Source organism: Erpetoichthys calabaricus, chromosome 14 (assembly GCF_900747795.2).
Source record: "Erpetoichthys calabaricus chromosome 14, fErpCal1.3, whole genome shotgun sequence".
NCBI lineage: Eukaryota > Metazoa > Chordata > Cladistia > Polypteriformes > Polypteridae > Erpetoichthys > Erpetoichthys calabaricus.
The window spans coordinates 29,396,564-29,424,293 of record NC_041407.2 but is presented as its reverse complement, the minus strand read 5'-3'; the positions used below and the strand labels follow the sequence as shown (position 1 = coordinate 29,424,293).

The 27,730-nt window shown below is 39.1% G+C and overlaps 1 protein-coding gene across 4 annotated transcripts in view; it reads right to left on the bottom strand.

Annotated features, from left to right (window-relative positions):
- The window catches only part of wipi1 (WD repeat domain, phosphoinositide interacting 1), an 87,175-nt gene that overhangs the window by 13,323 nt on the left and 46,122 nt on the right, over positions 1-27,730 (bottom strand). For all 4 annotated transcript variants that reach the window (XM_028819140.2, XM_028819141.2, XM_028819142.2 and 1 more), the window contains 5 exons: positions 22,647-22,744; positions 20,716-20,808; positions 16,106-16,176; positions 14,685-14,792; positions 1,906-2,073 (listed from right to left, as the gene is read on the bottom strand). In XM_028819140.2, coding sequence (XP_028674973.1) covers positions 1,906-2,073; positions 14,685-14,792; positions 16,106-16,176; positions 20,716-20,808; positions 22,647-22,744 — 538 coding nt within the window. The remainder of the gene's footprint in view (positions 1-1,905; positions 2,074-14,684; positions 14,793-16,105; positions 16,177-20,715; positions 20,809-22,646; positions 22,745-27,730) is intronic.

The window sequence follows — 27,730 nt, the reverse complement described above, 5'->3', positions numbered from 1 at the left end:
GTAGGGGATGTCAAAAATATACGGTGTATAAAATGTAGCTTTTTTAGCAGTGTAGTTACTTGAAAGAACAGTGTACAGTATAAAAGGTGCAAAGGCAAGCTGCTAACATGACATACTGAGGCGGAGTGGTGGCTCTGAGGCTAGAGATCTGCACTGGCAATCGGAAGGTTGCTGGTTCAAATCCCGTAAATGCCAACAGGGACTCTGCTCTGTTGGGCCCTTAACCTGCAATTGCGGAGTGCTTTGAGTAGTGAGAAAAGCGCTACATAAATGCAAAGAATTATTATAATTATTATACACAGCAATCTCAGCCTACACCTTGGGCCACATTTGTGAAGGACAATGCAAGGATGCCAACTATGAACAATTTTAACTTGAGATTTAGGGCTGAACACAAACCTCCATGTTTCATGTGCCACTGAAAGCCTAAACATGTCACATATGAAATTGTTTATGTTCTCATCCATAATTTAAAGATGTATTATATCAGGGACTAAAAGTGGACATATGAAAAAGTTGTATTCTGTTGTCATTCAAGAAAACTGTTCATTTAAGTGACAGTCACCATTCTTTACAGTGAGACAATGCTAAAAATTCTACAGTAAGAGTTGTTTTAATCCCTGGACATGTTTTCCAGTAAGACGCTGAGCTCATGTACTTGATGTCTCCAGGTCAGCCCTTTCACTGTCACACATACTTTTCCCAGCTTGTGACCACAAGTTGTCCTTGGTTAGCCCAAAGGTCTTTGGACCTTCTCCCAGCACTCAGTGGCCTCCTTACACAGCACGTTCCTGGCTACTACTGCACAGGCCACTCCACATCCTGGGACTACATTTAATCATTTTAAATATATTTATATTGGGATGAATACCAAAGAATCACAATCTGGTAAATATTTGAAAGTTTTAACACATTCTTTACTACACTAAAGATCTCCTTGCTACTGTCAAGTATGTGTTGATGCCCATGTAGTCATTGGCATGTTTAACATACTTTCACATATTTGACAAAATGACTCGGACTCTTAAAAGAAAGTGTCGCATCAGGAAGCCACTGCAGCTCTTGCCAGTCCTTCCCTCTGGAATGTGAAAGCAGGCTGTTCATGACATTTTGAACATCCAGGCCATGGCACTACACTGCATTGTACACATAGCGCTCTAGAGCACTTCCTAAGACATTGGCCAGCACGTGTTGCATAAACATTTTGACCCATTCACAGAATTTCCAAGAATGCATTCTGCCCCAGCCAGAGGGACCGAAGCATGGGACATCTATTCTGAAACAAATCTTTAAATGGGGCCCTAGGGAATACAGTCCTGCTGATGATTTGTTGTAATTATCAAAGTTAGACCCGTTAAGCAGAATATTCTGCATAGCTGTCGCTAAACATGTGCTTTAGTGAGTCATAATAATTTTGTATGTAATACGTATTAATAGGCTTGTCAGACCTAAAGGAGACAACAGCCTCCCAACTGCTTAAACTGGACGACTCTCTCAGTAAATTCTCGGAAGTCACAGACTTGTTTCTTTCCCAGTCACTACCCCCTGCTTTTGGTGGTCCCCTAAAAGACTGCAAATTCTACTACATCAACACAAATATTCAAGCTTTATTGCAGCAGGCACCTTTCCCACCTACCACTCTGATTAGTAAATTCAACAAACAATTAACAGCAATGAGAAATACTCCCAAAGATTTACTAGTTTTTTACTAGATTCCTGCAAGGTGCCAAGATTTGATTAAACTGTTGGAAAATAAAATTCTATAAATTAGACATCTACTGCACAGGTTATAAAAATAAATAATTATATGTGAGGCAATGGAAAAAGAAAGCTTTTATTATTAATAGAAAGTAGACAAAACTACCATTTGTTTTCCTCATTCTGATCTGAAGAAAACATACTTACGTGGCAAGGCAGCACACATTCTTTTTTCCTGTCATGCTCAGGCGAACTGTGGCAAAGGCCCGGTCTTGATTCATCATGTCAGACACCTGAGATGGGAGGTAGTTGCTAGCAGCAGTAAACATCTTTCCCATGTACGAAGACCATGTGGGCGAGTTCTCATCACAGCCACTCAAAGAACAAACAGAATAAAATAACTAAATATATGTGTACGTTGTGGAGGAAAAAAAAAAATCAGACTTAGGGGGCGCATAGTCATTTAGGGGAAATGTAGTTATTGTGTATGAAGAGTTTTGGTATGCTTTTCAATTTAGAAATATAGTATCTCTCTTAGAAGGCATAAAGGGTTACTAAAGGTCAGAAACTTGCTCAAGCATATCAGGAAAACCAGATAGGTTCCAGTGAACAGCAAGGAACAAGAGGGTTCTGGGTGATGGTTTCAAAACTGGCTGTCACATACCCAGTAAGATTTGACAGTGTCACATACACAGGAAACTCCATAAAAGAATAAGAGTTGAATTCAAAAGTACTGAAAAGTATTGGAGAAGACAAGAATGTAGTGAAATGAGACTTTTACTTTGGGAATGTATTTGGATGTGCACAATAATGAACGGATCAGAGTAAATGTCAGATGTTGTGTACACATTGATTCAGCTCTGCTATGCAAATTCAATTGTCTATTAATGCGTCTCTCTGTCTCTGAACTGTGACCATTTTGTGGCAGCCTCTGCTCAGTGAGCCATCCCTTAGCATACTGTTATGATGGGGTGTCTTCAATGAACAGAGAATTAAAGATGTAATGATCAAGTTTCCTCCTGCCGGATTCCTGATTCAAAGATGTCCTAATTGAGAACAAAGGTTCTTTATTTACTATATTTCCAATGTCATTTCTACCACAGTGTGTACACACAAATACACAAGAGAAACTCTGAATGATACCTGTAACAAGTAAATCCAGGAAGAAGCAAAAACACTACACTATACAGTCTCAACCCACACGGACATCTCTGTCTCCCTCATTCTATGTACTCTGTATGTCCCTCTTGGTAGATCTAAGACCACCCATCCTGTCCTTAAATATAACTGCCTATATTATATTATAGATATATATATATATAGATATATAGATATATATATATATAGATATATATATATATATATATATAGATATATATATATATATATATACACACACACATACATACACACACATATACATACACGTGGATGCCTCTGTTCTTAACTGTGCACATAAGAGGAATACACAGAAGAAGAAATTGTGTTTGCTTGGTTATTTCCTTTCAGAAAATGTTCCTCATTTAATTCTACAGTAATGTATTCAATATTTATTTCTTTGCTTCGTAATAGTACATTTTTGATTGGATAGCTTTAGTATTGTGAAATGAATTATGCAGTCAACTTTAACAACAATGTTTCATGTTGCACCAAATGTACGACTGACACCCTGGGATAATCCACATACTGAACATGCAAACAACCTTACCTTGTTCAAGGTCATGTTTGGTATATTTCAAGCCATGAATAGATTTTCTGTATTATACATTTTAAAAATTCCTTGTCTGTTCTTGCAGCTTACAATGCAGCTAAAGGGAACACGGGTCCACAGGTGAATGCAAAAGCCTTAAAACGTACCATACAAGTCCACTTTGAAGGAGCAAAGGCTTTGATTTAAGAACACATGCTTTCTACGTGTATGAGGCATCCTTGTGCTAAATAGTTCCAAGAATCAGTGATAAGATAATTATGTTTCTTTTTGGTAAGAAACATTTCCTGTCAGCTTGTCCACTCACTGCCTCCATCATGGTAGTTTAGACCTAAATAAGGAATTTCATGAGCACAAAACTAAACCTGTGTCTGAAGCTGTTCTGAGAAAATCGTTTGAAAATGCACATATCAAGGATTGGGGAAGCTCTGATCGATCAGGACTTGATCGATAATCATCCACTTTTCACTAAAAGGACTCGATTGGTGATCGGTAAAAAGGCCAATTGCAAAAAAAAAAAAAAACACCACATTTTCAGCCTCAGCTTTAAGCTTTATGGTAATTTAGTTGTAATGCTCCTTCACGCAAGGTATTATGGGAATTGAGCCAGTGTGTAAATCCCCCCCCCCCCCCAACTCCTTTTTGCAGCAAAGTTCTTGCTGCGTAAACAAAGTGCAGAAAGTGGAAGCTTGTTTTATCAGTGAACGAGAGATGATTGATATATTAGCCTTTAAGTTAAAAAAGTAAAGTAATAAACTGAGAATAAAAAGACATCAGAGAAGTGGTCCTGTGGAACTTGACAAGCAGCAAGTAAATCTGTTTTAATGAATTCAGACCTTTATTTTGTCCTTTAAATTAAAAACAGACACTGCTTGAGTGTGGACGGTGTGCTTGTTTAAAATGGAGGAGCTTACACTTTTAATTGGAGAAAGAGAAAAAACGAATTTGAAATTGCTGCTTAGTAAACGGCAGGCTTTTTGTACTGTGTTTTATTATTTGTTGCTGTGTGTCATACAGCGTAAGCTTTGGTAAGAAACAACTACTAAATAATTAAAATGGTAATCCATATTATATAATTACACCTCGAGAATTACGAATGTTTAGTTGATACACTGAAGTAGTTTAATACTAAAAACATGCTTTAATATAGTATCATCATGGCACCGCAGATGGCAGCCTCGGTGCCTCGTTCCTTGGTGCTTTCTCTGTTTTTGTTTGTTTGTTCCGTGATAAGCGGTCCCCCTCTGATCACATACAGCAGAGAGGAACTCTTACACATCGGTCAATTCGCTGGTGAAATTTTTTCACCGTCTTTCACTCAAACAGAATACTTTACAGAACTTTTAGTCGGAGGAGCAGCCGCCCTTTACGGAATTAGAAGTAGACGCCGACGAGGGAAGCGAGCCGGAGCACTTGTTAAACTGCGCCACCAGGGATTTCGAACTGCGCTCCCTTCAATACACCTGGCGAACGTCCGCTCTTTGGCCAACAAGATGGACGAACTGCTTCTGTTAAACAGAACAAACATGGACTTTTCCAGATCTTCCGTCCTGTGCTTCACTGAAACCTGGCTTGGTGAGCACATCCCCGATAGCGCATTATACCTGCCGTGCTTCCAACTTCTCCGTGCGGACCGCGTCATGGAGCTCTCGGGGAAAACGAAAGGAGGCGGAATCTGTTTCTACATAAACAAAGGTTGGTGTACAGATGTCACAGTACTAATCAAAACATGCAGCCCTCACTTAGAGTCTTTTTTCATTGACTATAAACCGTTCTATTCACCGCGGGAGTTTTCCTCGTTTATTCTGGTTGGTGTTTACATCCCACCTCAGGCCTGTGTTAGTGAAGCATTACAACACCTGGCTGACCAGATAACTAACATGGAGCACAAACACCCGGACTCCCTGCTCATTGTTCTTGGTGATTTTAACAGAGCAAACCTCAGGCAAGAACTGCCAAAATTCAGTCAGCATATTAAGTGTCCTACCAGGGACAAAAACACACTGGACCACTGCTACACTACATTAAAGGATGCTTATCGCTCTGCCCCTCGTGCTGCCCTGGGACTCTCTGACCACTGTTTGGTTCATCTTCTCCCAACTGACAGGCAGAACTTAAGATCTGCAAAGCCTGTGGTGAAAACGGTGAAGAGATGGACCAACGAGGCAAAGCTGGAACTACAAGCCTGCTTTGACTGTACTGATTGGAGTGTTTTTGAGTCTGCAGTGACAGACCTGGATGAGCTTACTGACACTGTGACATCCTACATCAGTTTTTGTGAGGATATGTGTGTGCCCATGAAAACTTCGCACATACAACAACAAACAACCCTGGTTTACTACAAAACTCAGGCAGCTTCGTAAGGCTAAGGAGAAGGCCTACAGAAGTGGGGACAGAATCCTGTATAATCAAGCCAGAAACACATTGACAAAGGAGATCAGAGTAGCAAAGAGGTGCTACACTGAAAAGCTGGAAAATAGGTTTACAGCCAACGACCCTGCATCAGTGTGGAGAGGTTTGAAAGACATCACCAACTACAGGAAACCGAAGATCAGGAAGGCACCAGGTCCAGATGGTGTGTTACCCTCCTGTCTTAAAGTCTGTGCTGATCAGCTGGCCCCCATATTTACACAGATCTTCAACAGATCCCTGGAGCTATGTGAAGTTCCTTCCTGCCTTAAGCATTCCACAATTATCCCGGTTCCAAAGAAAACCTCCATTGCAGGGTTAAATGACTACAGACCAGTCGCCCTGACGTCTGTGGTCATGAAATCCTTTGAAAGACTGGTGTTGACCTACCTGAAGGACATTACAGACCCCCTGCTTGACCCCCTACAGTTTGCTTACCGAGCAAACAGGTCAGTGGATGATGCAATCAACATGGGACCGCACTACATCCTGCAACATCTCGACTCTCCAGGGACATATGCTAGGATCCTGTTTGTGGACTTCAGCTCGGCGTTCAACACTATCATTCCAGAAGTCCTCCACACCAAACTCACTTGGCTCACTGTACCAGCTCCCATCTCCCAGTGGATCAAAAACTTCCTGACAGATAGGAAGCAGCAAGTGAGACTGGGAAAAATCACATCCAGCACACGAACAGTCAGCACTGGCGCCCCCCAGGGATGTGTCCTCTCTCCTCTGCTCTTCTCCCTCTACACAAATGACTGCACCTCAAGAGACCCGTCTGTTAAAATCCTGAAGTTCGCAGATGATATGATAGTCATTGGCCTCATCAAGGACAGTGACGAGTCTGTATACAGACGAGAGGTCGAACAGCTGGCCCTCTGGTGTGGTCAAAACAACCTGGAGCTGAACAAGCTTAAAACTGTGGAGATGACAGTGGACTTCAGGAGGAGCCCCCCAGTGCTGCCCCCTCTCACACTACTCAACAGCATTGTGTCTGCTGTGAAAAACTTTAGGTTTCTGGGATCCACAATTTCCCAGGACCTAAAGTGGGAACTAAACATAAACACAATTGTTAAAAAGGCCCAGCAGAGGTTGTACTTCCTGTGCCGGCTCAGGAAGTTCAACCTGCCTCAGGAGCTGCTCATCCAATTTTACTCTGCAGTAATCCAGTCTGTTCTATGTTCATCTATCACAGTCTGGTTTGGCTCAGCCACAAAACAGGACAGGAACAGACTTCAATGGACAGTCAGGATTGCAGAAAAAAATCATTGGTGTTGATCTGCCCTCCATTCAAGACTTATACAGATATCGAGTCAGGAAACGGGCAGAAAACATCATTGCAGACCCATTGTGAATTTCCCATTGGGATTAATAAAGTATCTATCTATCTATCTATCTATCTATCTATCTATCTATCTATCTATCTATCTATCACACCCTGGTTACAACCTTTTTCAACTTCTTCCCTCTGGTAGGCGCTACAGAGCACTGTACGCCAAAACTACCAGACATGTGAACAGTTTCTTTCCTCAGGCCATCACTCTCATGAACACTTAAGCATCAGGGACAATACTAGGTAAAACCGGAGTCCAATTCCTTGTATGTGTACAAATACTTGGCCAATAAAGCCGATTCTGATTCTGATTCTGATAACCAGACAAATAGAAATGTTAAAAGTTTTTAAAGGTCTGATCAAGTAACATCAAATCGGTGATCGGTATCAGCCTTAAATAACCTGATTGGAACATCCTTATCAAAAAAAGTGAACAGAAACTTAAGAAGAAGCATTTACAGCTTCCATCAACTATCCAGTGGTAATCACGATAGCTTAAAGTTACGGCTTGTAGCGCTCAGGCTGGATGTGGACACTTGAGTGGAAGACCTCCTGAAAGCCAGCCTGTGAGTTTGTAGAGCTCATTTCTCCATGGACTACTTGCAGCTTAAGTAGAAAAGAAAATGTGTTCCTGGTCGCCCATCACTTAAGCCAACTGCTGTCCCAAACATATTTTGGGTGAGCCACTTCACTGCAGTTGCAAGTGGAGTGGGCTGAAATGCAGAGCTGTAGATTAATAACAATGGCAATGTTGTTTACTAGCAAACTGAATTCTGTAGAGATGAGTACCTCTTATGTAGGGCAGCAAGGTAGAACAATCATTAGTGGTGCTACTTCATGGATCTAGCATCATGGGTTTGAATTGTGTGTCTTGTCATTGTCCATGTTGAGTCTGCATGTTCTCCCTTACTTAGTGTAGTGTTATCTTCCACACATATACAAAACCATAAAGATAATATGAACTGGTGATTCCACGTTCATGTGACTTGAATTATATGTGTACATGTGTGTGTGTGTGTCAGTTGTTCCTGTGATGGGATGGCACCACTTTACTGCCTTTCGCACACTGCTGTAGAGGGAGAGACAATCAGTGAGATGAGCTGAAAAGTTGGTTTTCTTTTAAAATGGCTGAACATCTCAAAGGGTTTCTTTACTTTTTCTTAATTCCTTTCTAAAGTGATGCATACACAGTTTTAAAATATCTATGCAATCTCAAGACGCAGTTTAGTATCTAATAACATTCTTGCCCTGAAAAATGGACGTAACTGATAAGCTGGTCGTTTTCCATGTTTGAACCTTGGTACCCTTCAGCCCCATTGTAAACTAAAAGAACAGACATGGTACTTTTAAAATTTATAAAACTAAAACAAGAACACAGTTTTTTGTGGCAGATTAATATATGCCATGATTATGAAGATACACCTTTGAATTGACAAAACACCAAGCGTATCCTTTAAGATAAAGTATAATATATTATATATTGCATAGTTTACTGTCAAATAAAGCAAAGAGTACACGACACGTGTTTCGCCCTCATTTGGGCTCATCAGGCGTACACACTCCACTGCTCCCTTCTCGGGGAATCGAACCTCAGACGTCAGCGTCAGACACAAAGTCCCTTTACGCTGTGCCACGGCGTGTGGTTCATTTAGACCAACCACAAGGGTTACCTGGTAGGTAACCACCCACACAATTCAGGTCGTCGACTCAGACTACGAATGCAATGAAATATATATTATACACACACACACACACACACACACACACACACACATACATACATATATATATATATATATATTATATATATACACATACACATACATACACACACACACAGAGGAATAGTAAATAGCTCCTTTGAAGATAAGAAGGGGCATCTTAAAAATTTAAAATGAATTACTTGTAACAATGTAATTACTAAGGATAATTAATTATGTAGTTAATAAAAAAAAAAATTAGTGGTATCAGGCAAAGAGATGTTGCTTCGATTAATCTCTAAACTGACATGGTGTGTGTTTGTGAGAGTGGCCTATAATGAACTGGTCTCCTATTCCTTGACCGTTTCTGGCTCCCTGTACCATCTGAGTGGAGTATTTGGATTCAGACCATGGAAGTACACACAAGGACTAAACTGGCCCACTATGACTGCGTGTTAAGTGTGTCTTGCGATGACGTGGCTTCCTGTCCAGGATTCATGCCTGTATTGTGTACATTTGCTGTCTGATTAGGTGCTGCCTACCCTTCTACCAGAACTGGACAGGTAGATTAGACAATGTATGGATGGATGAAAGAACAGAAGTTCAATATTCATGAATGAAACATTGGTTTAACTTTTGAATTCACAAAAATAAAAGTAACATACATTTTACCTTTGATTTACAGTAATGTGCTGTTTACAGTTAAAATGTAATGAACAGCGTTACCGCCAAGAAAGCCCACAATGAAAGATCTCTGTTGCCCTCTTGTGATAAACTACTGAATTGACAGCAGTCCAAAGTTAACTATTCTAAAGCTGGCATTTTGAAACTGAAAATACTAATAGCATGTTATACAATTTATGATGTACGTGAAGTAGTAAAGAAAAAAATGCTTCCAATCTAGAATTCCATCTACTCCAATGCGTGTCTTCCTTTTGAATGTGTTACCTTAATAATGCTACACTTTGTTTTATGTGTACATACAGTGGGGCAAAAAAGTATTTAGTCAGCCACCAATTGTGCAAGTTCTCCCACTTAAAAAGATGAGAGAGGCCTGTAATTTTCATCATAGGTATACCTCAACTATGAGAGACAAAATGAGAAAAAAAAATCCAGAAAATCACATTGTCTGATTTTTGAAGAATTTATTTGCAAATTATGGTGGAATAAAAAGTATTTGGACAATAACAAAAGTTCATCTCAATACTTTGTTATATACACTTTGTTGGCAATGACAGAGGTCAAACGTTTTCTGTAAGTCTTCACAAGGTTTTCACACACTGTTGCTGGTATTTTGGCCCATTCCTCCATGCAGATCTCCTCTAGAGCAGTGATGTTTTGGGGCTGTCGGTGGGCAACACGGACTTTCAACTCCCTCCAAAGATTTTTTATGGGGTTGAGATCTGGAGACTGGCTAGGCCACTCCAGGACCTTGAAATGCTTCTTACGAAGCCACTCCTTTGTTAACCCGGGCGATGTGTTTGGGATCATTGTCATGCTGAAAGACCCAGCCACGTTTCATCTTCAATGCCCTTGCTGATGGAAGGAGGTTTTCACTCAAAATGTGACGATACATGGCTCCATTCATTCTTTCCTTTACACGGATCAGTCGTCCTGGTCCCTTTGCAGAAAAACAGCCCCAAAGCATGATGTTTCCACCCCCATGCTTTACAGTAGGTATGGTGTTCTTTGGATACAACTCAGCATTCTTTCTCCTCCAAACACGAGTAGAGTTTTTACCAAAAACTTTTTTGGTTTCATCTGACCATATGACATTCCCCCAGTCCTCTTCTGGATCATCCAAATGCTCTCTAGCAAACTTCAGACGGGCCTGCACATGTACTGGCTTAAGCAGGGGGACACGTCTGGCACTGCAGGATTTGAGTCCCTGGCGGCGTAGTGTGTTACTGATGGTAGCCTTTGTTACTTTGGTCCCAGCTCTCTGCAGGTCATTCACTAGGTCCCCCCGTGTGGTTCTGGGATTTTTGCTCACCGTTCTTGTGATCATTTTGACCCCATGGGGTGAGGTCTTGCATGGAGCCCCAGATTGAGGGAGATTATCAGTGGTCTTGTATGTCTTCCATTTTCTAATAATTGCTCCCACAGTTGATTTCTTCACACCAAGATGCTTACCTATTGCAGATTCAGTCTTCCCAGCCTGGTGCAGGTCTACAATTTTGTTTCTGGTGTCCTTTGACAGCTCTTTGGTCTTGGCCATAGTGGAGTTTGGAGTGTGACTGTTTGAGGTTGTGGACAGGTGTCTTTTATATTGGTAACGAGTTCAAACAGGTGCCATTAATACAGGTAATGAGTGGAGGACAGAGGAGCCTCTTACAGAAGAAGTTACAGGTCTGTGAGAGCCAGAAATCTTGCTTGTTTGTAGGTGACCAAATACTTATTTTCCACCATAATTTGCAAATAAATTCTTTAAAAATCAGACAATGTGATTTTCTGGATTTTTTTTTCTCATTTTGTCCCTCATAGTTGAGGTATACCTATGATGAAAATTACAGGCCTCTCTCATCTTTTTAAGTGGGAGAACTTGCACAATTGGTGGCTGACTAAATACTTTTTTGCCCCACTGTATATACTGTTTTTGCAGAAGCAATCCTGCCATTTGCAGTGCTGAATGCACAGCTTTTTGTATCAGAAGAGCCATGCAGAGTGGCTTCAGTAACTGCATTTTCTTAGTGCTGTTAACTGTTGTCATCACAAGTGTATTCACCTTACACTGTGCCAACTAATGTGCCACTGCACTAACTAAAAGTGCAAACAATTCCAATAAAAGTTCTGCTTTGTACAGCACCTTAATATGCTGGTCACTACAGAAAGGTGCTATATTATATAAACCGCAACGCCCAAAAAAAAAAAAAAACCCCAAAGACAGAATATTATACAAATTCAATCCTGAGAAAATCTGTCCATCTAAACCTGCTCAATCCATTTTTCTACAGTGAGCCGCATCTAGTTAGACAGTGTCATACATTCAACTTAATACATTAATGCAAAACAAGTGAAGTCGGCTTTAAAAAGGATATATTCAACAACCAGAGGCAGACACTGTAAAACTGACAAGACTCTAAAACCAATGCTGACTGCCTGTATACCTACGTAAAAAAGTAAGTACAGTAATCCCTCGCTATATCGCGCTTCAACTTTCGCGGCTTCACTCTATCATGGATTTTATACGTAAGCATATTTAAATATATATCGCAGATTTTTTGCTGGTTCGCGGATTTCTGCGGACAATGGGTCTTTTAATTTCCGGTACATGCTTCCTCAGTTGGTTTGCCCAGTTGATTTCATACAAGGGACGCTATTGGCAGATGGCTGAGAAGCTACCCAACCAGAGCGCGTATTACGTATTAAATAAAACTCCTCAAATATATTGTGAGCACGGGGGCTATTCGCACCCCTAGAGGATACGGCTGCTCCTCAATAAACGCTGAAAGATTACCTTCACATTGCTCTCTTTCTTGCTGTGCTTACATATGGCTGATTTGTCAAGCGATATGCTTCCCGCACTGTGCTTCGCATACTTAAAAGATCAAACGGCACGTATTGATTTTTGATTGTTTGCTTTCTCGCTCTGACATTCTCTGCTTCTGACGGAGGGGGTGTGAGCAGGGGGGCTGTTCGCACACCTAGACGATACGGACGCTCGTCTAAAAATGCTGAAAGATTATCTTCACGTTGCTCCATTCTGTGCAGCTGCTTTATCAAGCGACATGCTTCCCGCACGGTGCTTCGCATACTTAAAAGCTCGAAGGGCACGTATTGATTTTTGATTGTTTGTTTTTCTCTGTCTCTCTCTCTGACATTCTCTGCTCCTGACGGTGGGGGTGTGAGCAGAGGGGATGTTCGCACACTGACCTAGAGGATACGGACGCCCCTCTAAAAAATGCTGAAAGACTACCTTCACATTGCTCTCTTCCTTGTAGCTGCTTTATACGGCGGTGCTTCGCATACTTAAAAGCCAAACAGCCCTATTGATTTTTGATTGTTTGCTTTTTTCTCTCTCTCTCTGACATTCTCTGCTCCTGACGCGCACTCCTTTGAAAAGGAAGATATGTTTGCATTCTTTTAATTGTGAGACGGAACTGTCATCTCTGTCTTGTTATGGAGCACAGTTTAAACTTTTGAAAAAGAGACAAATGTTTGTTTGCAGTGTTTGAATAACGTTCCTGTCTCTCTACACCCTCCTGTGTTTCTGTGCAAATCTGTGACCCAAGCATGACAATATAAAAGTAACCATATAAACATATGGTTTCTACTTTGCGGATTTTCACCTTTCGCAGGGGGTTCTGGAATGCAACCCCCGCGATCGAGGAGGGATCACTGTACACCGCATAGAAATTGTTGACATTTTCAGTGTATTTGAACTGGCAAGCAATAGATCTTTATGCAAACAGTGCCGAAGGATAAAGGTGATATACTTAAACAAACAAAACATAAAAAAAAAAAATAAATCACATGGTGCAATTATTCTCATAATCTAGACTTGAAAAAAATGCTGATTTGTCAAATGCACGTGTGATGTCATCATGCCAAGATCAAGAGTTTCCCAAAGCCCTCAGATAGAAGCTTGCCTATGAGTCTGATAGTCAAATTATTTGAAATCAATCATTCCACTGAAAGGAAAATCATCCACAAGTGGTGCAAATTTCAAATGACTATTAATTTGTCCAGGACTGGCCGTCCAACAAAATTCCAGAGCTGACCATTTGATTGTCTCTAAGAACCTCAAACGTTCATTGCAAGATCTACAGTAAATGTTTGCAGTAGTTTACATCAAGGTGCATGCATTTACAATCAGAAAGAGATTTGTGAAATGTGACCTGCGTGAATGATGTGCCAGGTCAAAGCTTTTGCTGTCTAAAAAGAAAATTAGAACAAGACTACAGCTTGCCATTGAAAATATAGGCAAAGACCAGGCATCCTGGAGCAATGTGTTCTGGACAGATGAATCAAAAGGTAACAGTTGTTTGGCCATAGTAACAGTAGACATGTCTGATGCAAACCAAAGACAACATTTCAGGTAGAGAACCTCATACCAAATGTGAAGCATGGTGATGGAAATATTATGGTTTGCGGTTACTTTGCTGCCTCAGAGTCTGGGCAGCTTGCAGTCATCAAGTGAACAATGATTTAATGATCTTAAAGTGTGCTTGAGGAGATTTGAGGCCATCAATCTGAAAGATGAAGTTGATCTGGAATTGGGTCTTACAACATGATAATGAACTGAAGCACACTAGCAAATCCACCAAGAAATGGCTCAAAAAGACGGAAGGTATGGTTATGAACCAGCCAAGTCAAAGTTCTAATTTGAGTCACATTGAAATGTTGTGCGGGGATATGAAATGGGCAATGCATTCAAGAAAATCCAACATCATCTTGCAACTGAAGGAATTTTGCATAGAGAAGCGGTCAAAAGATTCACTGAATTGATATCAGAGGCTGGTGGGCAGTAATGCAAAATGCCTGCAAGGAGCCATTTCTGCTAAATGGGGCAAAACCAGCTTCTGAGGCAAAGGGTGTACTTACTTTTTTCCCCTAGTACACCATTACATCTCTTGATATTTGTGTTGAATAAATGATCGATTTGGCAAATTTTTATTTTTTTTAATTCAACTTTATCACCTTTATCTGTAGGCATAATTAGCATGAAGATCGACTGTTTCTCTGTTCAAATATGTTGAAAAAGTCAACAATTCCATGGGGTGTACTTACTTTTTCACATGACTGTATAACAATAGGAAACCCCTACCAGGCATGCAAGTCACAGATAAGGCAGGTGGGGTCCAGGAAAAGAAAACAGACAGACAATCCTTACCTTGGGCTGTGCTGTTCCAGTTTGAAGATATGAACGGTTTCTGTGTTGCTGGATGCACAAAGAAACTGGGTGTCTGTACTGAAAGCAAGGGAGCTGATACTGACATATCTGCAAGGGACATATTTCATAAATAAGAATCTTTTTATGCATTATAAAAGCTTTTATTGTAAGATTGAGATTCTTCAACATTCTCTAAGCCCCTATAAAATTCTTTTTTTGTGACAATTCATATATTTCTATCATTTTTATTTTCACTTTAACTTGAAATTTTGCCTCAAAGACTTACTTTTTTCTTGATGCAAGGTAAAAATTATATGCATATTGTCTTAACATATTTTCATTCCTCCCCCAAACTATGCGACTCTTCAATTCTACCAGAGGGGGTAAACGTTGAACATTATTCAAGTTATTGTCTGTTTTTTACCTGCATTTTTTATTACTCTTTAATTTAATATTTTTTGCTGCTGGAGTATGTGAATTTCCCCCTGGGATTAATAAAGTATCTATCTATCTATCTAGTTTTTGTCACTGGCACATAATTTATATGGTTTGACATTGATAGCAACGGAAATAAAATCTGATTAGATTAAACTATAAAGGACACTAAATTTCGGAATACCTCAAGTAGATACATTATTGGACAATAGCTATTACAATTAAAACAAAAAGCAAAAAAAAAGGCAACACACAGCTAAATAAATGTGAAAGGAGAAGAGTACAGCTAATTATATTGTAATGGGGCAGAAAGAACGACAACAGGCCCTAAGAGTGTACAAATCCCACTGGCAGTAAAACAAAGTAGACAGAGGGTGTGGAATTACAAGATAAAGGAAAGCTGGAGAAGTGGACAACGTGATAGGGAAATTAACAGAGACATTAGCATGAAGTGTAGCACCGTTTAGGCTAAAAACACAACACGTGCTGATGGATATGTTGAGGATTCAAGCCGGAAGACAAGGAAAAGAATAAAGAAACAAGTGAAGAAGTTCAAAAGGAAGAAAATAAAGGAGTACAAAAGACCAAAAAAGATTAAGACACCACCTAAAGAACTCACTAAAGGACCACTGGCAAAAGAGGAAGGGTAGTATGACGACTGATATATAAGAATCACAGAATCATACCTTGGATGTCACTTGGAACTGGTTAAGGTACGCTTTGAGTTGACATGTGTTTACAGATGTATTTAAGCCGATGTATGCGCATTACTGAGGTTACCTTCACTGTCCAAACCACCTAGAATAGTTCTTTATTAGACACTATATTGTTTCTTAACAGATAATCCTAACGAGTCCAGTAATGTAGCAATGAAGGTATTTGCAGTTTGACACTGATGTGGACTTTGAGTTTTTGTAATGAATAAATAATGCTAAACCAATTAATGTTGTGATTCTTGGGTAACGAACAGCATATGAGCTTCTTACCTTTTCATTCCCCGGCGAAATTCAAAAAGTTTTAGCCCCTCTGGAATGGTGAACACCCGGATAACAGTACCCTGTGGCAGAAAAGAAATTCTCAGAAAAAGAACTGACTGTTCCCTTTAATTTTTGGGGCCCTCATTTTGGATTTACATGTCATCTTGGCTACCGTACAGAATGTGATAATTTTCCTACCTGTGACACTGCAGTTGTATTTATCTTTTATACTTTATTTAAGTAACCGACTATTCATCTTTATATGCCAGTTATTTTCCTCAAAACCCCAGTTTCCTTTAATAATCTCAATCGGAGTCTACCCACAGAACAGGACAATAGCATGTAGTATTTAGCCAGCTATTCACAATCACGGCTAAACCACCTAAAAAGGCAAACTGGAGAAAGCTGAGGAGCCATTTCTGTTTTAAGTTCTTCAACAGTTATTAAAATGAGTGATTAAAAATTGTTCATTTGTTGAACATGTAGTGTAAAAACATTTTGTAATTTTATATAATCAGTTTTAAAGAGAATGCAAAATTTCCTGCACAAGTATGTCTTTAGAGAATAACATGATTTTAACTATCATACTTGGTGTGTCATTTTCTTTTCTTCTTATTTTTGTACATTTTTTCCCTTTACTAAAGTGGTTATCTCTGTTTCATCTATGACTTGCATATTTGTGTTATGCATATTCATTTATTCTTATTTACTACTTTTTGTATGCCATGTATTCATTCATATTCATATCTGTTTAATTTATTTGTTTTTTCTTTTCTTCAAGCTTTTTTCTTCTAAGACCCTTTTAGCTTCAATCTTTGTATGAAAACATGCTATAGAAATAAATGTTGTTATACCAGTTAATTGTAAAAGCAAAAGTTTTCCCCTTTTCTTCCATTTACTTGTGAATTTATTTTTAAAGCACAGAAAATATATGTACACCGGAAAAAAAAATGTTTTCAGTTGAGCAATACTAAACTAAAGGACCATCTTTTTTCCCTTCACTTTCAGACTATAAATAAATCAGTTGTCTCAACAGTCCATCAGTACGTGATGACCACGTGGAAAAGAAAAAAAGTATCACTAAAACGTGTTTATGAGAGCTTAACCCCCTCCATGAGTAATGGCTTTGTGGGAGACGTTCACCCACCTTTATGTCTTTGTAAAGATGTTTTTTCTTTTCTTGTTTGTGTCCCGACGTTTGTTAGATCTGTCTGGTTTTGTTTTCAAGCCGGTTATTTTTTGTGCATGCTGGTCTTGTTGCATTTACTGCACCTAAAGGAATACTCCACCTAAAAATGATTTTTTTTGTGTTGCTTACTCAAAGTATTTTCCAGTGGTTTATCAACTAATAGAACTAAATGGTTGCTAGTGCTGTACAACAACAATCAATGAGAACAAGCATGAAAAAAATAAAATAAATTCTCACACTACTCCCGTCACATAATCCACGTCTGTTATCCAGTCACCTACTCTAAATGTGCAAAACAAATGCTTTTTTTTTTTTTTTTTTTTGCTAAAATATCATTAAATTATTACATCCAGGATTACCAGCACATACATAAACAGCAAACCTGAAGACTCACGGAATGGACGTTTTGAATTGACGACAGGACTCCTGACCAAAGAGTGACGGGGAAAGGCAGGTCTTCAAAGTCAAATAGTCCTTTTGTCGAGTCTTTGGTTGTATTGTTTATGTATGCAGTGATGATTCTGGAAGTAACTATTTAACATTTCAAGCAAGTGACTGGATAAGAGACAGTAATCACTGCAAAACACATGCAGTAAGTAACAACAAAATATATATTTTTGTGGATGGAGTATTCCTTTAATGATACTGCAAAGATAATTACACAGTATGTAATGGATCATAAGTTAATCAGGCCCATGGAGGTTTTTAAAGTTCTAATCTAAGGGCATACTCCTCCTTCTCAGCCATACATCACTGTTACTCAGGAATTATTTTCTCACAATTTTTTGCCCACTATCAGATCTTGTACGTACAATGCTATTGTAATCTCTGACCATGCCCTTCTGATCACGGAGCTTAAATTACTGCGTTCTACTTGCTCATATCATAGCTGGTTTCTAAACCCTCTGTCATTAGCTGGAAAAAAAAAATACACAAATTTCATGTCTAAGCAAGTTGACTATTTTCTTGAGACAAATGCATCCTCCAAGGTCTCTGTGGGAATACTCTAGGAAGGCACTGAAGGCATTTTTAAGAGGACAGATTATTTCATATTTTTCTCACAAAAATATATTGAAAACCAAGGCGGCGTCTAAGTTAATCAGCGAAATTACCAGAACAGATCTAGAATACTCCAGGTCTCAAAATGAGGCACTTTATAGGAAAAGACAGGTTTTCCAATCAGAATTTAACCTCTTGACTATGAAATAAATGGAACAGCTTATCTTCAAATTGAAATATACGGTGGAATTTTATAAAAAAAAATTTTAAACAAGTTAGCTCCATTATTATTTGCAAAATTTATAGAAGCTATAGACAACAAAATTCTACCTCAGACTTTTCGCCAAGTATTAATTACCATCTTTCCTAACAAAAATAAGGACCTATTACAATGTACATCATACAGACCAATCTCACTTCTGAATAATGATGTTAAGATACTCTCTCAATTCTTCTGGCTAGAAGTTTGGAAAGTACTTCCTTCTGTAATATCACAAAACCAAACTAGATTTATTAAAAGCATACACTTAACTTCTAACCTTTGACAACTCTTTAATATAATATATATACCCATTAAATTTAACACCCCAGAGATCTTATTATCTTTAGATGCAGAAAAAGCACTTGATATGGTTGAATGGAACTAATTATTCACCACACTGCACAAATTTGGGTTCAGCCCAAACATATGTGCATGGATTAAACTACTTTACGCTAAGTCCAGAAGCCTCAGTTTGTATTAACAACATTATTTCAGACTTCAAACTAGAACATGGTACTCAACAAGGATGCCCCTTATCAACTTTGCTCTTTGCAATTGCCATTGCTCCATTAGCTGTATACTTTAGAAATGCATCAGAGATAAAGGGGGTTCTCAGAGAAGGACTTGAACAGAAAATATCACTATATGCAGATGACATGGTACAGTATACATCTGACCCACACAATTCTGTGCCAGAAGTCCTAAAAGCATTAGAAGAATATCAAGAGATACCTGGACTTAAAATCAATTTGAATAGAAGTGTGCTTTTTCTAGTGAATTCTCTAGCACACAATATCGGGCTGGACATCAATCCATTAATTTTATTAGATCAGTTTAAATACCTAGGAGTAAACATTACAAGCAAATATAAAGCTCTTTTTCAACAAAATTTTGCTGTCTGCATGGAAAAAATTAAACAAGATGTGAATAGATGGTCTACCCTCCATCTTACATTAGCAGGGAGAATCAACATTGTTAAGATGACCATCCTTCCCAAGCTTCTCTTCCTATTTCAAAGCATCCCCATATACATTAACAAATCATTTTTTAAGAAAACGATGACTCAAATCATAACTTCATTTATTTGGAATTCGAAATATCCACAAATCCAAAGGGCGACTCTACAACAATACAGCAGAAGCGGTATGGCACTACTCAACTTTCAATTTTATTACTGAGCAGCAAATATACAAGCTATGAAGATCTGGACATTGACACAAATCGGTAAATATACATAAGCCTGGACTACAATAGAAATAACATCTTGCAGTACTTCTTTATATATTCCCTGCTCTGTACCCCAGTTAATACAAATTAACCGTCAACACTAATAATCCAATTGCCCTTCATTCTCTCAGAATATGGAACCAATGCAGGAAGCACTTTAAGACAGAGCAGCTTTTATCTGTTGCACTTCTACATGGCAACCACCTTTTTCCACCCTCTCAAACATATACACTATTCAATGTCTGGAAAATGTCCAGGAATAAACACTTAGAGACTTGTACATAGATAATGTCTTCACATCCTACAAACAATTGCACTTCAAACTCAACTTCTCATCAACACAATTCTTCCACTACTTTCAAGCTAGAAACTTTGCTAAACAGAACCTGCCTAATTTTCCTCACCTCCTACCTTGTTCTATTCCAGAATAAATATTGATAAGTCTTGAAGACTCAGATAGCATCTCTACAATTTATATTTTGAAGTCTTTTCCTTTCAAAGATCCAAGAATACTTTGGGGAAAGGATCGGTCACTTTGTTAAGTCTGACTTGCTTGTATGGAATGTTATCTGGAAGAGGACGGCCCAATATTACAAGATCCAAGGTCAGGCAGGCAGGTTGGCATGTTTAAGGAAAGCTATGGTGGTCCCTGTATACAGGAGGACCCAAACAGACAGACAGTGTTGTTTTGTATGTTTTTGCATGGTTACCTTCTGCTACTCCACCTCTGTGTATGACTGCTTATGCTTTGAAACAACAAACAATGGTCCATACTTTCTATATATTTATGTGGCTCCAATTTGTCAAGAGATGAGCCCCTAAAAACTGAAGGTTTTTTTAAAGGAAAGCTGCCAGTTTATACTTAAAGTAGGCCAACCCTGTTATTTAAAAGATTACAAGTTCAGGAAATAAAAAAAAAAATTGACATAAATGGAAAGGTACCCTCTCAGAGGCGCTGGCAAGTTTGGTTCCTGATGAACTAAAAGTTATAGCAGCGAGAGGACTGTCATGAGCAGGAATCATAGTCACCGTTCTCTAAACAAAATAAAAAAAAAGTTAATACAAATAGATCTTTGCTAAATTTTATTTTCTGTCGTACATTAATTAAGCAACAAGATTACAAAAAACAACTGCTCAAGGAACAAGTTAATCCATAAGACCAACACACCTCAGAATATCATTAAGTTATAAAATATTTAGAAGTAGTAAAAAATCAAAATAAACAGCTGATGAAGGTTGGTTATGGGATTGAAATATGTGCAAGTGAGTCATGAGGCTTAGCATAAGCACAATGAAAAAAGAAATGTACTACAGTGGACAGACTTACCCCATACTGAGAGACAGAGACAAACACAAACAGCAGCCATTGGTCAGCAAACAAGCCAATGCGAGTCCCATTACTGTGTTCAATAAACATACTGCAAAGTGCTTTATTCATAAAGTTTAGAATTAGAGGAGACCTGCAGCAGCAAATCACTATGTGCAAAGAGAGGCTTGGAGAAACAGGCAGTCAGAACTCTAAAGATTTAAAGGCACAAAGAATAAACATGAACTGGCAACTAAGAATGGGCCCAGGTGAGTATACATTATGTCTGCTTAATTATCCAGTACCGGCAAGTCTTCACTTGGAATGCAAGGTCCATCAGATGACCAGAGACACGTCTGTGATGTCTTGCATTAATGATTTGCTTCAGCTTGTCCCAGAACAATTCAAAATGACTAAAGTTCTGACTCAAACTTAGACATTCTAAAAATGCTGATTTTCTTTTGTTTAAGCCCATCTGTTGTTGATTTTCTTTTCTGTTTGAGGTGATGATCATGCTACATGGACAATGTCCTTAATCTTCAGACAAGATGGCTTACCTTTTGAATGTCCTAAAAAAAACAAACTTCAAATGTATTGTTCTCTCAAAGCTGCCCAAAAAATGATGTTCTCTCCATCATGCTTCACTGTTGCAATAACAGTTTGGTGTTGCTCTGCAGTTCTTTTTTTTCCTCAAACTTAACTCTACATAATTCTCCACAAAATGAAAAACATATGAATATTCTTGTGGGCTTGAAACTTGAAATGGGCAGTTTTAAGGACAGCAGACTTTTTCTACATGTAATACACCATGACCTCCTTTCCCATTTCATGTTTTTCTTTTCATGAAGTTATGATCATAAAGCTCTTACCTCACAGAGTGCTGTACAGATTTCTTTTGCAGTGTCCTCACTCCTAACATTTAGGGCCTGTCTGTGGACTTGTAGATATTCAGGGGCTGAACAGAAATTGTGTAGTCCTTTTCGTCTTTATGGGCTTCGACAAACTGTTTTTCTTGAGATCCTCTGAAATTTCTTTTGATCTTCCTAATTTGTGTTCTAACAGACCTCTGTTGTGGAGAGCAGGGCACCTCAAGGAAGAGTGGTAGCTCTGAGCCGAAGGATCTACACTGGTACCTGGAAGGTTGCCAGTTCCATTACTACCAGAAGGGATCCTGCTCTGTTGGGCCAAAGCCCTTAATCTGAAAATTTCTTCAGAGGCACTGTACAATGGCTGACCCTGCTCTCCGACCCCCAAAGGTCATGCAAAAGGACAATTTCCCCTCAGAGATCAATACAGTGTACCAAATACAAAAGCTCATACTTTGCTTTTATTAACTTTGTATTGCAGCTTACATATTTTATCCTTTTCACTGAATATTTAGGCAACATGTTTAGAAAAGACAGGCGATTGGTTTAAGCAGACTATCTATTTATTATTATAATTTATGTGAAGATTAGATGACATTTTAAGAGCCAGTCACAAGTGAATCTGGAAAAATCACAAAGAATTCACAAATTTTTTCTCACAAAGGAACAGAAGAGTAGCAGATCAGCTTGCCGTAACTTACCAGATTGTTAGCATCAAAGATCAGAATTTCACCAATAGTCGAGTTGCCAGGATAAGCCAAGTATGAGTTAGAATGGTTAGTGGAGAGTGCACAAATACCTAGGAAAACATGGAGAAGTCACAGTGAGTTACAGATGGAAGCAAATATTGACCTTAAGAACAACCAGCTCCACTGTAAATAAACTGGGATTTACCCTTCACAGTACAAATAAACCAAGTACATTTTATACAGCATCTTTCTAGTGTGAACACCATCTGAAGGAGCGTCACAACATTCAGTTCCAGATCATTTTTACAACTGGAGCACTGACCAGACCTACTGAGAGTCACAGGGGGTGTTTGAGGTGAGTGATAGAATTGGGAGAAAGCTGTCACATTAAGTTTCATGTTCAGATTCATGTTTAACTTGCAAGCAACTAGCATATCGAAATAGTAGTGTTATTTTTTTCTATAATAAAAAGTAAAAAAAAAAAAGCGTGTACATAAAGTACAGAAAAGAACTGCAAAGTAAAAATATGAAATATGAAGTACAGCAAATAAGACTCAACAGTCTGGGCATTAATGAATTGAAAAGTTAATGCTAATTTCTGAAACTATTGTAACACAACATTATTATGGTTTAAAGGACAAGTTTGGTTTTTTTTTTTTTCATGATTACAGTATATATATTAATTTGCCTTGGAAAATTGTGTCCTTAAGTGCAGTTTTTTATATTTATAAATTTAAAAGATTTCTGTGTTCTTGTAGTTTACAGTGGTATCTACAGGACACCACTCCAAATGTGAAAATAACAGCCTTATAATATGAAATTCTGTATTAATATCTTATATACAAATGTCTACGCGTGGAAGTGTGTGTGTCTGTCTGGCCCAGAAGTGAGAGATGGAGTCGGGTAAGGGCTCCGCCTCAGAGGAAACTCGCTTAGCAGCTAATAACACAAGCGAGGCCAACACGTCAGCAAAACGAAATCTCAGAAGAAAGACGACGTCACTTAGCCACTAACATCGGCAAAACGGTATCCCTTTTACTTTTTCATCCCGCTGCTAATACACAAGCGAAGCGAGCACATCGGCAAAACAAGTCCTCCTAGGAGAAAGAGATGCCCAGTGTAGTTCCTTTCAATTACCTGACATCTCTACATTTCAGTTTTTTTTTCCCTATTTCATTAGTTTCTAGGACCCTAGGCTTTTTAGAGCACAGGCTTACACAGCTAGTATAATAGAAAACTCCATATTAATGCCCACGGCTTTGGCTTAGGATGAACAAAAAGTCACATATTCAGTCCCTTCACTTTCTGCACACATTATTGAGTTGTTAATTTGATTTTAAAAATCGCTGAAATTTTAACATTTTTAAATTTAATCTCCCTTGTTGCTTCATACATTTCTGGAGGGAAAGACCCTTGAACCAACTGCACTGCACTGCACTCCATTCTAACCAAAGCCAAAGTGAGGAGCTTCTATTCTCACCAGCTGAAGACCTCCCTTACAACTCTCTGCTGAGACCTGACAGTGATTAAAATGGTGCTGAGCACTGCCATGAGCCTGCGCAGCAATAGAAATGCCAAACAGTTCACACTTACACATGTGCCTCTCAGCATCAACTAGTGTTACAGAGAATCGGCTTTCACAAATTGGTTGCCCTGGTTTGAATAGACTGCGTACTATACCAGATGATCCCCTCAATGTGGCATTAGTCTATGCACCAGCTTCACACAGTAAGTGTAAACCAGGGTTAAGGAGGCTGCACACACAGTCACAGGACTGGATAGAGTGAATCCTCAAGCAGCCATTACTACAAACAACAAGGGGTGAGCAATAGATAAAACAATGATTCTGGGTGGAGTATTCCCATAAGCCCAACTTTGTGCCAACCTCTCCTATGCGTTCAGTCTGTCACTAAGGCTTCATAGATTATCTCCTGTGTGGAAAGCAATTCCTGTTCCTAGGAAGGCAGGTGCCTCTTCACCAAATGACTACAGACCAGAGGCCCTTATGTTCCACATCAAGAAGACCTTGGAGAGGCTGGTCCTGGACTATTCTAGTCTTCTTGTGAAAGACAACTTGGAACCACTGCAATTTGCCTATCAGAGAAGAAACAGTGCTAAACTACTGCAGTTTATCAGCAACGATAAGGTTTATTCTCATCTGGACAAAGCTTGCACCACTGTGAGAATTACGTTATGTTTTTTTTTTTTTTTACCAGCACATTCAATACCATTCAACTTAGGGGTAAATTCGGAGATATACAGGTGGATGAGCCTATTATGTCCTGGATAATGGACTGACTGTCGCGCAGACTGCAGTGTGGGAGACTGTCTGTGGGTCTGATATGGATGTGAGAAACACTGGAGCACCACAAGAAACAGTCCTGTCTCCTTTTCTCTTCACACCTTCGACTACACATAACACACCAGGGGCCTCATGTATAAACGGTGCGTAAGCACAAAAATGTTACATACACCCATTTCCATGCTCATATCCCGATGTATAAAAACTACACTTGGCGTAAAGCAACGCACATTTTCACGCCAACTCAGTCCCTGTCGTATGCAAGTTCTCTGCTCAGTTTTGCAAACTGGCGGCACCCAGTGTCAAAGCAGTGCTTTTGTTCCAGTGTGGTTTCCCTTTCTTTTTTAGATCCACATCCCTGACACGACTTTATCATATACACTGAAATTAACCGTATATTGTGTATTGGTTTAAGGCATCTGATTGCAATTAACCCGTAACAATATAATGGTCCACGGAATGGCCAACTATTCCAAATACCATAGCTGCTTTAGCGTTGTTACTCTGACTGTACCACTCAGAATATTTATATCACTGTATCCGAGTGTGGAATCACAGCTCTACAGCAGCTAATCGGAAAGAGAATTATTGGGATACAGCAACAAGCACACACTGCCTCAGCCACGCGCACATTCTATTGAACTGCTCTCATACGACAAACACTTCAGAGCCTTTCCTGTACGGACCTCACGGTTCAGAAACAGTTTCATCCCAAGAACTATAAATGCACTCAAATAGTCCATCAAGTTCTCCTTGTAAAACTGTTTGTACTTATAAGTACAATCACCTCACTGTAAACTTGCGATAGTTATATTGCACAACCTGAGCCACTTTATAAAGCACATATTTACATACAGTATGGTGACGATATAATTTTTAAGATGAAATGCAGCAAAATATGTTTATTACATTATACAGATAAAATGTTAACATTATTTAAATAATCTACATTGTTAATAATTAAACATGTGAGGACACGGTGTCGCAGTGCTAGCAACGAGCTGGCGCCCCGTTCAGAGATTGTTCCTGCCTAGTGCTGTATTCTTGCTGAGGCTGGCGTGACACTGGAAGGATAGATGGACAGAATAACTAAACATGTACTACGAAGATATTTCAATGTTCCTTAAACGTTTTGAAGAATCAGCATTCTAAGCTTACAGATGGCTTGACATCTGTGTGGCGATTGGGTACTTGGAGAAAGAAGAGGAAGGACAAGAATTGGGGTTATTTGAGAGAGACTGTACTGCTGCAATAAATTACTTCATCGAAGGTCGCGCACAGCACAACAAGCATCTCGTGTGAGGCTGGAACAATCCCTGGACAGGGCGCCAGCTCGTCACTATCACTGCGCCACCGTGTCCCCATGTTTAATAACATGCTTAAATTCTTATCATCATGAAAACGATATCAAGTATACATCTTGGTATTTAAATTATTCAGAGAGCTGTAATATCACAAAGGTAATGGATTCTGTGTCCTGTCAAGAGGAAGAGAAAGCCTGTTTAAGAAGCACGTAGTGATTCACACACATACAGCACAGAAGAACACATACAAAACAAAGCATTTAATGCACTACTTTAGTTACGATGGGATTTGAGAAGCTAGTAAATTAAACGATTTTAAGATGAAGTTTATGATGTTCTACTTTAATGACAAAACAAATGTTGTGATGCAAGATTTTGCATAACACTTGAAGTTTTGTATGTCCTTATTTATAATTTTGGCAAAGCAATGTAATTTAGTGTTTACCCCCCCCCCCCAAGGAAAGGATTTGTTTGAATTTTACGACAGGATTTGGGGGATGCGTCTTAAACCAGTTTGGCGAGTGTTTCTTTGCTAAAGTCATTCTACCCCCGCAAGTAGGCTAAGGTGTACTTTAACATATGGTTTGGGGGCAGGTGTTAAGATGTTCTATTCCCTCATTGGTCTGAGGTATGGCTGTTTGGAATGTCCTATTGGCTCTAGGGGTTGGATAGAACATCTATAAATGTACGTGTTTAACCTCACAATCTCTCTCTCTTGCTAACCTGTGATGATGTAGAAGTATCTCTCTCTTACTAACCAACATCTGAAAGAGGCATCTCTCTTGCTAACCTGTGATGATGAAGACAACACAATGAATAGCACAGTTTAGCAGCCATTTTGAACAGACATGTGGCTGAAAGCTGAGCATCAATGATGCCTTAACTAGAGACATTTAAGTAAGTACGAGTCTGTGTGCCACCTGAAACTACACATCACCATTTAATCAGGTTGTATTGTAACACTTCGTCTCGAGCACTAGCCTGAGATTATTGCTACCACTATTCTGACCTAGCTAAAGGCAGATGATAAAAGGATAGGCCAATATCACACCTTAATAAATTACCCGTATAGCCTTTATACTAATAAAAACAATCCATTAATATCAATGCATTTATAGGTCACTGCACACCATAGTCCATATTTATCCTTGCAGTCCATCAAACAAACAACAAATAGAAAAACAATCCCTTACACATGGATCGCCCCGCCCGAACCTAAGTAACCCTTAATTTGCAGCGCCACACATATATACATGTATGTACACATCAACAGTATTCATTCCCCCCATTCCGGTTCCAGAGATAGTCCTGAAAATAGCAGACTATATATCCAATCTCCACTTCGTCATAAAAGACATACAGTCAGACTTGCGCCATGATTAAAGTAAAGTAAGTCCGTTTTGATAGCTCACCCGAGTCTGTAGGTAATAGCAGAACGATCGATTCCCAGGTACTAAAGAGAAGACCATCCACCTTCTGACAAGACTGAT